The 12,261-nt window shown below is 39.1% G+C and overlaps 2 protein-coding genes across 2 annotated transcripts in view; both read right to left on the reverse strand.

The window, feature by feature from the left end:
* The window catches only part of LOC116406004 (E3 ubiquitin-protein ligase UPL6-like), a 43,779-nt gene extending 32,507 nt beyond the window's left edge, over positions 1-11,272 (reverse strand). Inside the window, exons 1-2 of the mRNA XM_031889714.1 lie at positions 11,151-11,272; positions 10,804-10,902 (exon numbers count right to left, since the gene is read on the reverse strand). Of these exons, the coding sequence (XP_031745574.1) occupies positions 10,804-10,902; positions 11,151-11,201 (150 nt within the window). The 5' untranslated portion in view covers positions 11,202-11,272. The remainder of the gene's footprint in view (positions 1-10,803; positions 10,903-11,150) is intronic.
* A 2-nt stretch (positions 11,273-11,274) lies between these two features.
* Positions 11,275-12,070, reverse strand: LOC116406005 (E3 ubiquitin-protein ligase UPL6-like). Its single transcript, XM_031889715.1, has 3 exons — positions 11,904-12,070; positions 11,730-11,816; positions 11,275-11,606 (listed from the first exon to the last, which is right to left on the reverse strand). Exons 1-3 carry the CDS (start codon positions 11,925-11,927, stop codon positions 11,439-11,441), a joined length of 279 nt encoding a protein of 92 aa, XP_031745575.1. The 5' UTR covers positions 11,928-12,070; the 3' UTR covers positions 11,275-11,438.
* Between the last annotated feature and the right edge of the window lie 191 nt (positions 12,071-12,261).

Raw genomic sequence — 12,261 nt, forward strand, 5'->3', positions numbered from 1 at the left:
GCAACAACAGCAACCAGAAACACTGTTGAAATATATTGAAGGAATGATCAAAGAGAAGACAACGATGGAAGAAGTACTAGAAGGATCATCAAGTAAAGTTGACAGCATGGTTGATGTCAGTGATTGGACGATGATGGGAGGAAAATCTGAGGAAAAACATACCAAGTTGGAGGGTGAAGATTCTGCGGGCGACCGAAGCAAATTTAAAAAAATTGAAATGCCAGTTTTTGTGGGAAATGATCCTGATTCTTGGTTGTTGTTTAGGGCTGAGAGATACTTTCAGATACACAAACTGAGTGAGTCAGAGAAAATGACTGTGTCCATTATTAGTTTTGATGGAGCAGCTTTGGATTGGTATAAATCTCATGAAGATCGTGAACCGTTTGTTAATTGGGACGATTTAAAGAAGAGACTTATTGTTTGATTTCGATCGAGTCGTGAGGGATCAATTCTGGGAAGATTTTTAAAGATCAAGCAAGAAATTACAGTGGAAGAATATCGGAATTTATTTGACAAATCAGTAGCACCATTGCCTTTTCTACAAAAGGCTGTCTTAGAAGAAACATTTATGAATGGTTTGAAACCATGGATTAAGGCAGGCATGGAATGTTGGGAACCTATGGGGCTTGCTCAAATGATGAAGTTGGCCCAAAAGATTGAGAACCGAGAAGTGATAAGGGGAGAATCAAGTTTCAAACGTGCAGCGGATGGAAAATTCCAGGTTTCTGCTTCTTTTAAACCTCAAATTCCTGTGATTTCTAATGATAATAAGTCAGAAGGGATTGTTCCAATGCGGATGATTACACTTCGAGGAGTGGCTGGTGAACCTAATCGACGAGAAGGACCACTAAAACGACTTCCTGATGCTGAATTTCAGGCTAGACGTGAGAAAGGTCTCTGTTTTCGTTGTGAGGAATGATTTTTTGTGGGCCATAAGTGTAAAGTGAAAGATCATAAGGAACTTAGAGTTTTAGTTGTTGGGGCAAATGGGGAAGAACTAGAAGTAGTTGAAGAAGAGGATTCAGGAAACTTCTGATTATGGGGTTATTTTGGGGTCTGAATCAGCTGTAAAAGGGAAGGGAATTTGTAAACAAGTGGAACTGCTATTGGGTGAATGGAAGGTTGTGGATAATTTTCTGCCATTGGAATTGGGGGGGAGTGGATGTCATTCTTGGTATGCAATGGCTACATACATTAGGAGTAACCGAAGTAGATTGGTGAAAAATTACTTTGACATTCATACAAAATGGGAAGAAGGTTGTATTAAGGGGAGATCCGAGTCATACGAAGGCTAGGGTGAGTTTGAAGCACATGATGAAGACATGGACAGAACTTGATCAGGGATTTCTGATTGAGTGTGGATCTTTGGAAGGTGGAATGGCATTTGCAGCGATGTATGGGGTTGATGAAGTGCCTACCACTCATGAGTCTATTCCAGCCGTGTTAGCTAAGAATGAAGATGTTTTTGATTGGCCTGGAGAGTTGCCACCACAATGTACCATTGAACATCATATACATCTTAAGAAGGGGACTAATCCAGTCAATGTTCGGCCTTATAGATATGCATACCAGCAAAAGGAGGAGATGGAAAGATTGGTTGATGAAATGATGGCATTTGGCATAAAAACCTAGTACTAGTCCATATTCGAGCCCGGTCTTGTTGGTGAAAAAAAAATGGTAGTTGACGGTTTTGTGTAGATTACCGTGCGTTGAATAGTGTGACCGTTCCAGACAAGTTTCCTATTCCAGTAGTAGAGGAATTGTTTGATGAACTTAATGGGGCTAATATATTTTCGAAGATTGATCTCAAGGCGGGATATCATCAAATTAGAATGTGTAAAAAGGATGTGAAGAAAACAGCTTTTAGAACTCACGAGGGGCATTATGAGTTTCTTGTCATGCCTTTTGGGCTCACCAATGCACCATCAACGTTTCAAGCTTTGATGAATAGTATCTTTAAACCTTACCTACGCAGGTTTTCTTAGTCTTTTTTGATGATATATTAATTTACAGCAGAAGTTTGGATGAAAATCTTCAACATTTAGAATGGGTGTTAGAGGTGCTGCGAGAGAATAAATTATATGCTAATATGCAGCACAAGTGTGGGTTTGCCAAAATGAAAGTGGAGTATCTTGGCCATATAATTTCGGGCAAGGGTGTAGAGGTTGATCCCGAGAAAATTAGATCTATCAAAGAATGGCCCGTGCCCACTAATGTCCGTGAAGTTCGTGGATTTCTTGGGTTGACAGGATATTATCGAAGATTTGTAATGAATTATGGAAGTGTGGCTGCTCCTTTGACTCAACTATTGAAGAAAGGAGCATATGAATGGACTGTTGCAGCTGCTGAAGCTTTTGAGAATTTAAAGATGGCTACGATGACTCTCCCAATCTTAGCACTGCCAGATTTTTCCTTACCATTTGAAATAGAGACCGATGCTTCTGGATACGGGGTAGGTGCTGTCTTAATTCAAAATCATCGGCCAATTGCTTATTTTAGCCAGACATTAGCTATGAGGGATCGTGCTAAACCAGTTTATGAACGGGAATTAATGGCTGTAGTTTTGGCTGTGCAACGCTGTAGACCTTATCTTTTGGCAGGAGGTTTGTAGTGAAAACTGATCAACGATCATTGAAACTTTTATTGGAACAAAGGGTTATCCAACCTCAACATCAGAGGTGGATTGCTAAGCTTCTTGGCTACAATTTTGATGTCGTGTATAAACCGGGACTAGAAAACAAAGCAGCAGATGCCTTGTCTCGTGTCCCTCCTACTGCCCAACTTAATCAACTTACTGTTGAGATCAGTTAAATTGGCAGTCCCCAACACTGAAGTTGACCCTAAATTAGTCCCAGAAATTAATGGGATGGATCTGAATGTCTTGTTCAATGATGAAGATATTCTCCCTATTAAAATTCCCCTGGATTTGCCTAAAGATTTAGTGTCTATAGTCGGCGATTGTGGAATCATTCTGGCTTAAATTAGATGTGCAACTGCCTTTTCCTCCTCCCAGTCATTATTAAGGTTGTCTCCTGGAACACTAAGGGTTTGAACGACTCCTCTAAACGTGCAGCACTTAAAAAATTCATCAACAATTGTAGTCATGATTCAAGAATCTAAGAAGGATACCTTGAACTCGGCTTTTATAAAATCATTGTGGAGTTCTAAGGATATTGGCTGGGATTATGTGGCTTCTGTTGGATCTTCTGGGGGAATTCTTACCATGTGGGACAGCAGTAAAATATCTGTAACAGAGGTCATTAAAAGACGCTTCTCTTTGTCAATCAAATGCCTCACTTTGTGCAAAAAGGTTTGTTGGATCACAAATGTCTATGGCCCTTGTGGTTGCAAAGAAAGGAAATTGGTTTGGCCCGAATTGTCTTCCTTAGCTGATTGTTCGGCCGTGGCCTGGTGCATAGGTGGGAATTTTAATATCACTCGTTGGGCCCAGGAAAGATTTTCTTTTGGCAGAAGTACTAGAGGAATGTCATTATTCAATAAGTTTATTGACATGGTTTCTCTCATGGAAATTCCATTGCAAAATGGAAGGTTCACTTGGTCTAGAGACGGTAGTTCTCCTTGAAGATCATTATTAGACACATTCTTCATAAATCAGATGTGGGATGTTTGTTTTGAAAATTCTCGGGTTTCTCGAAAAGCACGCATCTTCTCGGATCACTTTCCTTTATTCTTGGAGGCTGGTTCTTTTCTTTGGGGTCCCTCTCCTTTTCGGTTTTGTAACAGCTGGTTGGTGTCCAGTGATTCTAATCAGATTATTGTTGAAACAGTGAGCAACTCTAACTTCCAGGGATGGGCTGGTTTCATTCTTCATGAGCAGTTGAGATCAGTTAAATTGGCAGTAAAAGCTTGGAATATTGCTGCGCAAGCTAAGGTAAAAAAAAAAACAGAGAAATCCTTGATGTCAAAATTAGAAAAATATGATTTTGTGGCTGAGTTGATTGGATTAAATCAAGAAGAGTTGAATTCTAGAGCTGCTTTGCAAGCGGAATTACTTAGTATTTATCAAAATGAAGAGCGTAATTTTATTCAGAAGAGTAAAACTCAATTGGCTTTCTTTGGGTGATGAGAATACGGGCTTCTTCCACCGCTTTCTAAATGCGAATAAAAGAAGGAACCTCATAACTGAATTAAAAGATGATGATGGGGTTGTCTCGACTTCATTCCGCGACATTGAAAGGCTTGTGCTGGAATTTTTTGAGTCACTTTATACCAGAATTCCGGGGGACAGATTCATCCCTATTAACAGTAATTGGTCTTGTGTTTCCTCAATTCAGAATGAGGCTCTTGTTACCCAGTTTTCAGTGGAGGAGATCTTTAAGGCATTAAAGGCACTTGGCAACAATAAAGCTCCGGGCCCGGATGGCTTCACAGTGAAGTTCCTAATCACCCAATGGTCTATTTTCAAGGATATCTTCAAATCACTAATGTCTGATTTCCACAGAAATGGAAGATTAAATGCTTGCATCCAAGAAAACTTCATTTGTTTAGTGCAGAAAAAAGAGAATGTGACTCTAGTCAAGGATTTCCGTCCAATCAGCCTTACTACGTTAGCATACAAGGTCGTCGCAAAGGTTTTATCTGAACGTCTAAAACAAGTTATGGATGCAATTATAAGCCCCACTCAAAGCGCCTTTATTGAAGGTAGGCAAATTCTTGACCCAATATTAATTGCTGGAGAGGCCGTGGAAGATTATAGGGCAAAACGGAAAAAAGGATGGATTTTAAAACTTGACTTGGAAAAAGCCTTTGATAGGGTGAATTGGAACTTTTTAGAAAAAAATTTATCTTTGAAAAAGTTTAGTTCCAAATGGATATCATGGATAATGGGCTGCCTAAAAAATCCAAAGTATTCAGTCTTCATCAATGGTAAGCCTAGAGGCCGGATAACAGCATCTAGAGGTATCCGCCAAGGGGACCCCCTCTCCCCCTTTTTATTCCTCCTAGTAAGTGAGGTTTTAGGAGAAATCATAAACAAGCTTCATATTAACAGCCAGTTTGAAGGTTTCCTTGTTGGCAAAGACTTGATCCACCTCCCTTTGCTTCAATTTGTCGATGATACTCTTCTCTTTTGTATGTATGATGTGAAGATGCTCCTTAAACTTTAAAACGTCATTAGATTATTCGAATGGTGTTCGGGGCAGAAAGTAAACTGGGAAAAATCAGCCCTTAGCGGCGTTAATGTGGGAGAGGAAGAAATAAGGGGACGTGAGGTTGTGGTGCTGATCGATGGGGGAGCCACGCACAATTTTATTGCAGAAGAGGTAGTCAAAGAGCTAAAAATTTCAGTAGAAACCATGGATGCATATGGGGTTGTTATGGGAACCGGAGGCGTAGTCCAAGCAACCAGTGTGTGTAAGGATGTAAACCTGACAATCGCCAATTTATCAATCACTCACGATTTTCTCCCTCTACCACTCGGGAGTGCCGACGTTATATTAGGAGTTACTTGGTTGGAAATGTTAGGGAAAGTAGTTTTTTATTACAAGTTGTCGGAGATGGAATTCTCACTGGGTGAATGGGTGGTAATTCTTCAAGGGGATAGAAGTTTAGTAAGATCCCAAGTGTCACTGAAATCGATAATGAAAACCTTTGAGAAGGAAGATCAAGGCGTGTCAATCGAATTAAGTGCAGTTGTACAGTGGGGAGTGGGCGAAGCAAGGGAACACATAGCAGACTACTTGAGTAAACTACAACCAGAAATTCATAAAGTTCTTCAGTCCTTTAGCGTTTGTTTGTTGTGACCAAGCAATCAATTACCCCCACCAGGGGCTCGTGCAGTGAACGTGCGCCTGTATCGTTATCCCCAATTTTAGAAAGATGAGATAGAGAAACTAGTTAAGGAAATGCTGCTAGCCGGAATAATTCAGCCAAGCAAAAGTGCCTTTTCAGTGCTCCTTGTTAAGAAAAAGGATGGTAGCTGGCGATTTTGCGTTGATTACCGAGCACTGAATCTTGCCACTATACCAGATAAGTATCTGATTCCTGTTGTTGATGAACTGTTAGACAAATTATTTGGGGCAACCATATTCTCCAAAATTGATTTAAAGTTAGGTTATCAGCAAATTCGGGTGCGGGCAGCCGATGTTCACAAAACAGCGTTTCGAACCCACGAGGGGCCCTATGAATTCCTTGTGATGCTCTTGGGTTGAAACGCTCCAGCAACATTCCAATCAATCATGAGTGATGTTCTTCGCCCATATTTACGCAAGTTTGTTTTGGTTTTCTTTGATGACATCTTAATTTACAGCAAGTCCTTGGACGAGCATTTGCACCAATTGGCAATGGTTTTGGAAACTCTAGTAGCTCATCAACTGGTAGCCAACTTTAAAAAATGCCAATTTGCGGTTGACAAAATTGAATACTTGGGCCATGTTATTTCTTCAGAGGGGGTGGCAGCGGATCCAACAAAAATAGAAGCGATGGTTAAATGGCCAGCACCCAAGAACGTGAAGGAGCTAGGTGGGTTTTTTGGGGCTAACGGGGTATTATCGGAAATTCGTTGCAAACTACGGTTCTATTGTGCTGCCCCCCTTGACACAACTGTTAAAAAAAGGTAACTTTAAGTGGAATGAGACGACCGAGAACGCATTTCAGCAGTTAAAAGTCAGCAATGATGTCTGTCCCGATGCTAGGTATTCCTGATTTTTCACAAAGTTTTGTGCTGGAAACTGATGCTTCGGGTGTGGGTATTGGGGCTGTCCTAATGCAAAATCAACGACCAGTGGCCTTTTTCAGTCAAGCTTTACCTATTACCCATAGGTTTAAGGCTGTTTATGAACGAACGGAGCTTATGGCAATAGTGCTGGCTGTTCAAAAATGGCGACCATATCTATTGGGTAAGCCTTTTGTGGTGCGTACAGATCAGAAAAGTTTGAAGTTTCTTCTTGAACAACGGGCTATCGGGGGAGAATATCAGAGATGGATCGCTAAACTATTGGGGTATGATTTTGTGATTGAGTACAAGAAAGGATTGGAAAACAAAGCGGCCGATGCCTTATAGAGATTACCACCGGTATTTGAATTGGGCCTCGTAAGTATTGTGGGCGGGCTAAACCCTTCGGTTTTCATCGATCAAGTGGCTGGAAATGAATCTCTTAACAATATTCGATTATCCTTGATAAATGGACAGCCAGCTCCAGATGGATATTTGCTACAAGGAGGAGGATTCACCTAATATTACTTTATTATTAGCTGAGTTCCATAACAGCCCGATAGGGGGACATCATGGTGCATTGAAAACATATCAAAGGCTAGCAAGGGAGGTCTATTGGCGAGGTATGAAAGCCCATATCCGCACCTATGTTGCTGAATGTTCCGTGTGTCAGCAAGCCAAATACTTGTCTTTAACTCCGGCTGGTTTCCTTCAAGCATTACCCATTCCGGACCGTGTGTGGGAAGATATTAGTATGGATTTTATTGAGGGCCTCCACAGTTAGTTACAGGGGGAGGTTAAAAGGGAGAGATGGAAGGAAAGATGGGGGTTGGTTAATCAGTTTCTGGAAGTGGAGGGGCTGTATTTTCTTGGAGAGCAGAATTACAGAAGTTGTTCAGTTACTTTAATCTTAGAAAGTGTTTTCCATTATCCTAAACTACTTTTGATGTTTGAATGTTTTATTTTATACTTGGTTATTGTCTGTAATAGTACTTGTTTGTTCGGTGTTTTCAAGACTGGTTTGAGTATTGTATTCTGTAATAGTTTGGTTGCTTAATGAACAAATAAGAACCATTACTTGGTGTTCTATCAGCTTCTCAATCAAGCATACACATCTCAATAAGGTATTATACATGCAATCAAACAATCACAACATACATACCATTTACTCAAAACGACCTAAAACATGCTCAAAACGACCTAAAACGTGCTCAAAACGTGTCTAACTTTCACTGCAACTTTCAAAACGACCTAAAACAGCTTACGTGCAGGTTCGTAACTCATAACCTACGAAAAAAGTTCAAATATTGTGAAAAAAGCACTACAAGACCCAAAATGGCAACCAAGTGTGTAAGTGCAACAAACTTAGTTCAAACCAACCTAAAACGTGCTCAAAACGTGTCTAGGTATTACTTGAGTTTTCAAAACGACCTAGCAAATCCTAAGGGTAAGTTCGTAACTCATAATCTACCGAAAAGGTTGAAAAAAGCATTTCAAGACCAAAAATGACAACCATGTGTGTAAGTGCAACAAACTCAATCTAACCTAAAATGTATTCAAAACGTGTGTAAGTATCACTTGAATTTTCAAAACGACCCAGCAATGCTTAAGTGTAAGTTTGTAACTCACAACCTACCAAAATTTCAAAAAGTGTGAAAAAAGTACTTCAAGACCCAACATGTCAATCAAATGTGTTTAAAACTTACTGTCAAACCAACCTAAAACGAGTTCAAAACGTGTCTAAGTATCACTTGAACTTTCAAAACGACCTAAAAAAGCTTACGTGTAGGTTCGTAACTCATAACCTACGAAAAAAGTTCAAACCAACCTAAAACATGCTCAAAACGTGTCTAGGTATTACTTGAGTTTTCAAAACAATCTAGCAAATCCTAAGTGTAAGTTAGTAACTCATAATCTACCAAAAAGGTTGAAAAAAGCATTTCAAGACCAAAAATGACAACCAAGTGCAACAAACTCACTCTAACCTAAAATGTATTCAAAACGTGTGTAAGTATCACTTGAATTTTCAAAACGACCAAGCAATGCTTCAGTGTAAGTTTGTAACTCACAACGTACCAAAATTTCAAAAAGTATGAAAAAAGTTGTCAATCGAGGGGTGGAGACGTATCTAGGGTGTTTTTCTATGAACACACCTAAACAATGGGTTAAATGGCTAGCTTGGGCTGAATTAAGCTATAATACAACAGTCCGTACAGCCACATTGATGACCCCCTTCGAGGCCCTCTATGGGCGACCACCCCCCTCTATATTACCATATGTGAAGGGCTCGAGCCGGGTGAATGATGAAGTAGACCATTTGATGAAAGAAAGAGATGAAATTTTGGGCGTTTTGAAGGCCAATTTACTGAAAGCACAGCAGCGAATGGTCAAATATGCTAATGCTAAAAGACGGGAGGTGCAGTTTGAGGTTCATGATTGGGTTTATGTGAAGTTACGCCCTTACCTACAGTCCCCTCTCAGCCGTTTTAAGCACTCCAAATTGGCCCCAAGATTCATTGGGTCATTTATGATCGTGGCACGAATTCGTTTCGTTGCATACCGTTTGGCCCTTCCCAAGGAATCGCTTATACACCCGGTCTTTCATGTTTCTGTTCTTCGCAAGGTCGTGGGTTCAAACAGGCCATTATTCCCAATTTCAAAAGATTTGGCTGCTGATTTGTCTATGCAAGTGTCTCCGGTAGAAGTATTGGGAGTTCGCAAAACAATAGAAAAGGAGGACAACTTAGAAGTTTTGATCCGTTCGAGTGAGGGGACACTTGAAAGTGCAACGTGGGAACAAGCTGCTCTTATTCAAGAAACAGTTTCCTGAATTCCACCTTGAGGACAAGGTGGCTATTTGGGGGGCGGGTAATGATAGACCTCCCATAGTAAAGGTGTATTCCCGTAGAGACAAGAATAGGAAGAAGAAAGAATGATTGAGAGTTAGTTGGTATTTTTCTATTTGTGTGGGCCCTTAGGAATGTGTTTGTTAGAGTGGGGCCAAGTATTTTGTTATTTCTCTAAGCAATTACTTAAGTTTCTTGAGTGGAAGGGTATGGGTATCTTGATTTTGGTATAGACTCTCATTAGAGAAGTGTGTAGAGATTGGGGAGCTCTCAAATCCTCCCCACAGTTGATAAATAAAATTTTGGCTAAAGCCTTGACAAAAGCTAATGTAGAACATCCCCCTTCTTTATGTTTCTTGAGTTTTATCCTAGAGGAGGTGTTTGAATTACCATTTTTATAGTTTAGGATTAGTTATTTGAATTAACAATTTTGTATCTTGAGTTAGTTATAAGTAAACTAACTCAACCCCAAGTTAGTTTAACAACTCTTGTAATCTCCAGCCTATAAAAAGGCTTCTCATTTTCATTAATAAATGATAAAAAAAAAGGCATTATACATAAAGATTTCCTAGCTTTGCAATTACAGCATCAAAAGCAATGTACAGTTCAGATGAGACTTTATTCCAGTATAGAGTAGCTCTGTAATTGCAGATCAAGAAAGTGAATGTAGCATGGAAATCCCAAATTCAACATTTGGAAGTTAGCAATTGACAATCTCATTAGTAGGCAGTGCACCCATAATAAAATGTAAGATTTTTAGAACCCTAAAAATTCAAGTAACTTGCAACTAGTCATTGTCATGACCATCAATACTACGATTAGTGGATCAGCACAAAATACAAAACAGTAAGACAGTAAATCTTTAAAAACCTTACTTCTGTTTTAACTTGCTCAAGAAGAATGTTGCAAAAAGTATATCAACAAGAGTTCCTTCAAACATGACCTACAGGAAGAAGGGTCAAACAACAACATCCTGTCAAAAATCATTTAATGTGATTGAGATCTTTTAGCATGACTGCTTGAGAACTTTTAGCACAACCGGGCAGCAACTTCAATAACAGAAAAACATGCATAATGTAGGAAGACAGCAGATTTCAAATTATGACATTGTATTTATGAATGTCAGGCGATACATTAATGTTCCAAAATTCAACCAAAGTATGGGGTGAAAGATATATAAGAATCTTCCACGATAAGGCCAAGACCAGGATATCCTTATCCAAAAAAAGAAAAAACTAATCAACCAAAGTAAATTCCATGTATGATTGGGAATTATGGCCATACCTTTGCCAAAAGAACTTCGAGGAAATGGAAAAACTGGAGATGTTGCTCATGTATCATTCCCGAACCAGGATTGGGGTAGAGCAAATGGTCAGCAATTTGCTGGATTACCAAGCAGAAAATAACTTATATTAGAAAAAATGAACAATACATACCCACATATTACTGAAATTTTATGAAACAGATTTCAAGCAACCAATTTTTATATTGAAATGTGATCTCACAACTATTTTTATTTTGAAAAGCGATTTCAAACAACTATGGCTGTCTCATCACGCTTCATGTTATCCAATAATACTACAGGATTAACAAAGCCATGCCATGCAAATAATAAGGAATGTCGTGATAACCTTAAATAAACCATACTGCACGTCAAAGGCTGCCCGTGTAATGTTCTCCATGACATCTTTAAAAATACCACCACCATCAATTCCTGCCTCCTCAACTCCAAATTCATTAACAAAAGACACACACGTATCTGCATGCAGAAAAGTGAAGCAATTGACCCAACACAAACAAGAAAAAACTAATAAACAATTACAAGTAACTCTGCAACTATAGGATGCAGAAGAGGGAAGGGGTCGTTTTCACGAGGGCAAAGAAAAAGATAGAAAAAAGTAAGATAACAATTTCATTTTTCATAAATCATGGAAGTCTGAAATTACCGATCCTTGAAGATCAACTTCAGACAATGCACTCATCTGACTGAAAGCATCTTCCAATATATGATTTCGTCGAATTCTAAACCGGTTTCTGGCAAAAACAGCAAGAGATCCATTCCTTTGCCTAGCTGCTGCTAGTTGTGTCTGTGAAATGAGTTATAGAGAAAGTAACCATAAATAAAAAATATCTTACATATTTCTATAACTAACAGTCGTCCAAGAAATTCAATATTGTGGATAAGGAAACCAAAAAAATAACTTGCTTACAGTGAAAATCTTAACCCTGCTAGTAAACGGTACTAAAAAGGGAACTCGCTTGTGTATATCATTTGCTCTGGTATTTTCTATCACTGCCTACAAAGAAACAAGGCCAAGTAAATAATTAGAATTACGATCAGATAGCAGGTCGTTAGAACCAAAACATTCATTGAGAACAATTACCTGTGAAATGAAATAATCATTCATCGCGTCAGCATGGAAGTCACTGGGTGGTGTAAACTGCCGTCTATTGTTCCAGTCTTGCAACTACAACGAGACAATTTAATCTTAGTAGATCGACAAAATGATGCATGGATAAACAATCTTGGAACTTTGGACTCCCCTGGAAGGATCGATCATCCTTGACTTTGGTTTGAAGCTTGCATGGATAAACCTTTTCATTCATTTTTCATTGATTATTCATCATTGTTCCTGAAAATCAAAGGAAATTCTCTCAATTTTATATATTACTAAAATTAGGATACATATAAGTCTTAACTAGTCTCATAGCACCCTCCATTCATCTTCCCCTACACTGGCT

The sequence above is a fragment of the Cucumis sativus genome, unplaced genomic scaffold, assembly GCF_000004075.3.
Source record: "Cucumis sativus cultivar 9930 unplaced genomic scaffold, Cucumber_9930_V3 scaffold54, whole genome shotgun sequence".
NCBI lineage: Eukaryota > Viridiplantae > Streptophyta > Magnoliopsida > Cucurbitales > Cucurbitaceae > Cucumis > Cucumis sativus.

Bases quoted from the DNA above. Each gene is read 5' to 3' on its own strand.
- LOC116406005 (XM_031889715.1), bottom strand. From the start codon at position 11,927: ATGAATGATTATTTCATTTCACAG. The intron at 11,817-11,903 runs GTAATTGTTCTC...GTTTCTTTGTAG, and splicing joins ATGATTATTTCATTTCACAG to GCAGTGATAGAAAATACCAG. The intron at 11,607-11,729 runs GTAAGCAAGTTA...CTCATTTCACAG, and splicing joins GCAGGGTTAAGATTTTCACT to ACACAACTAGCAGCAGCTAG.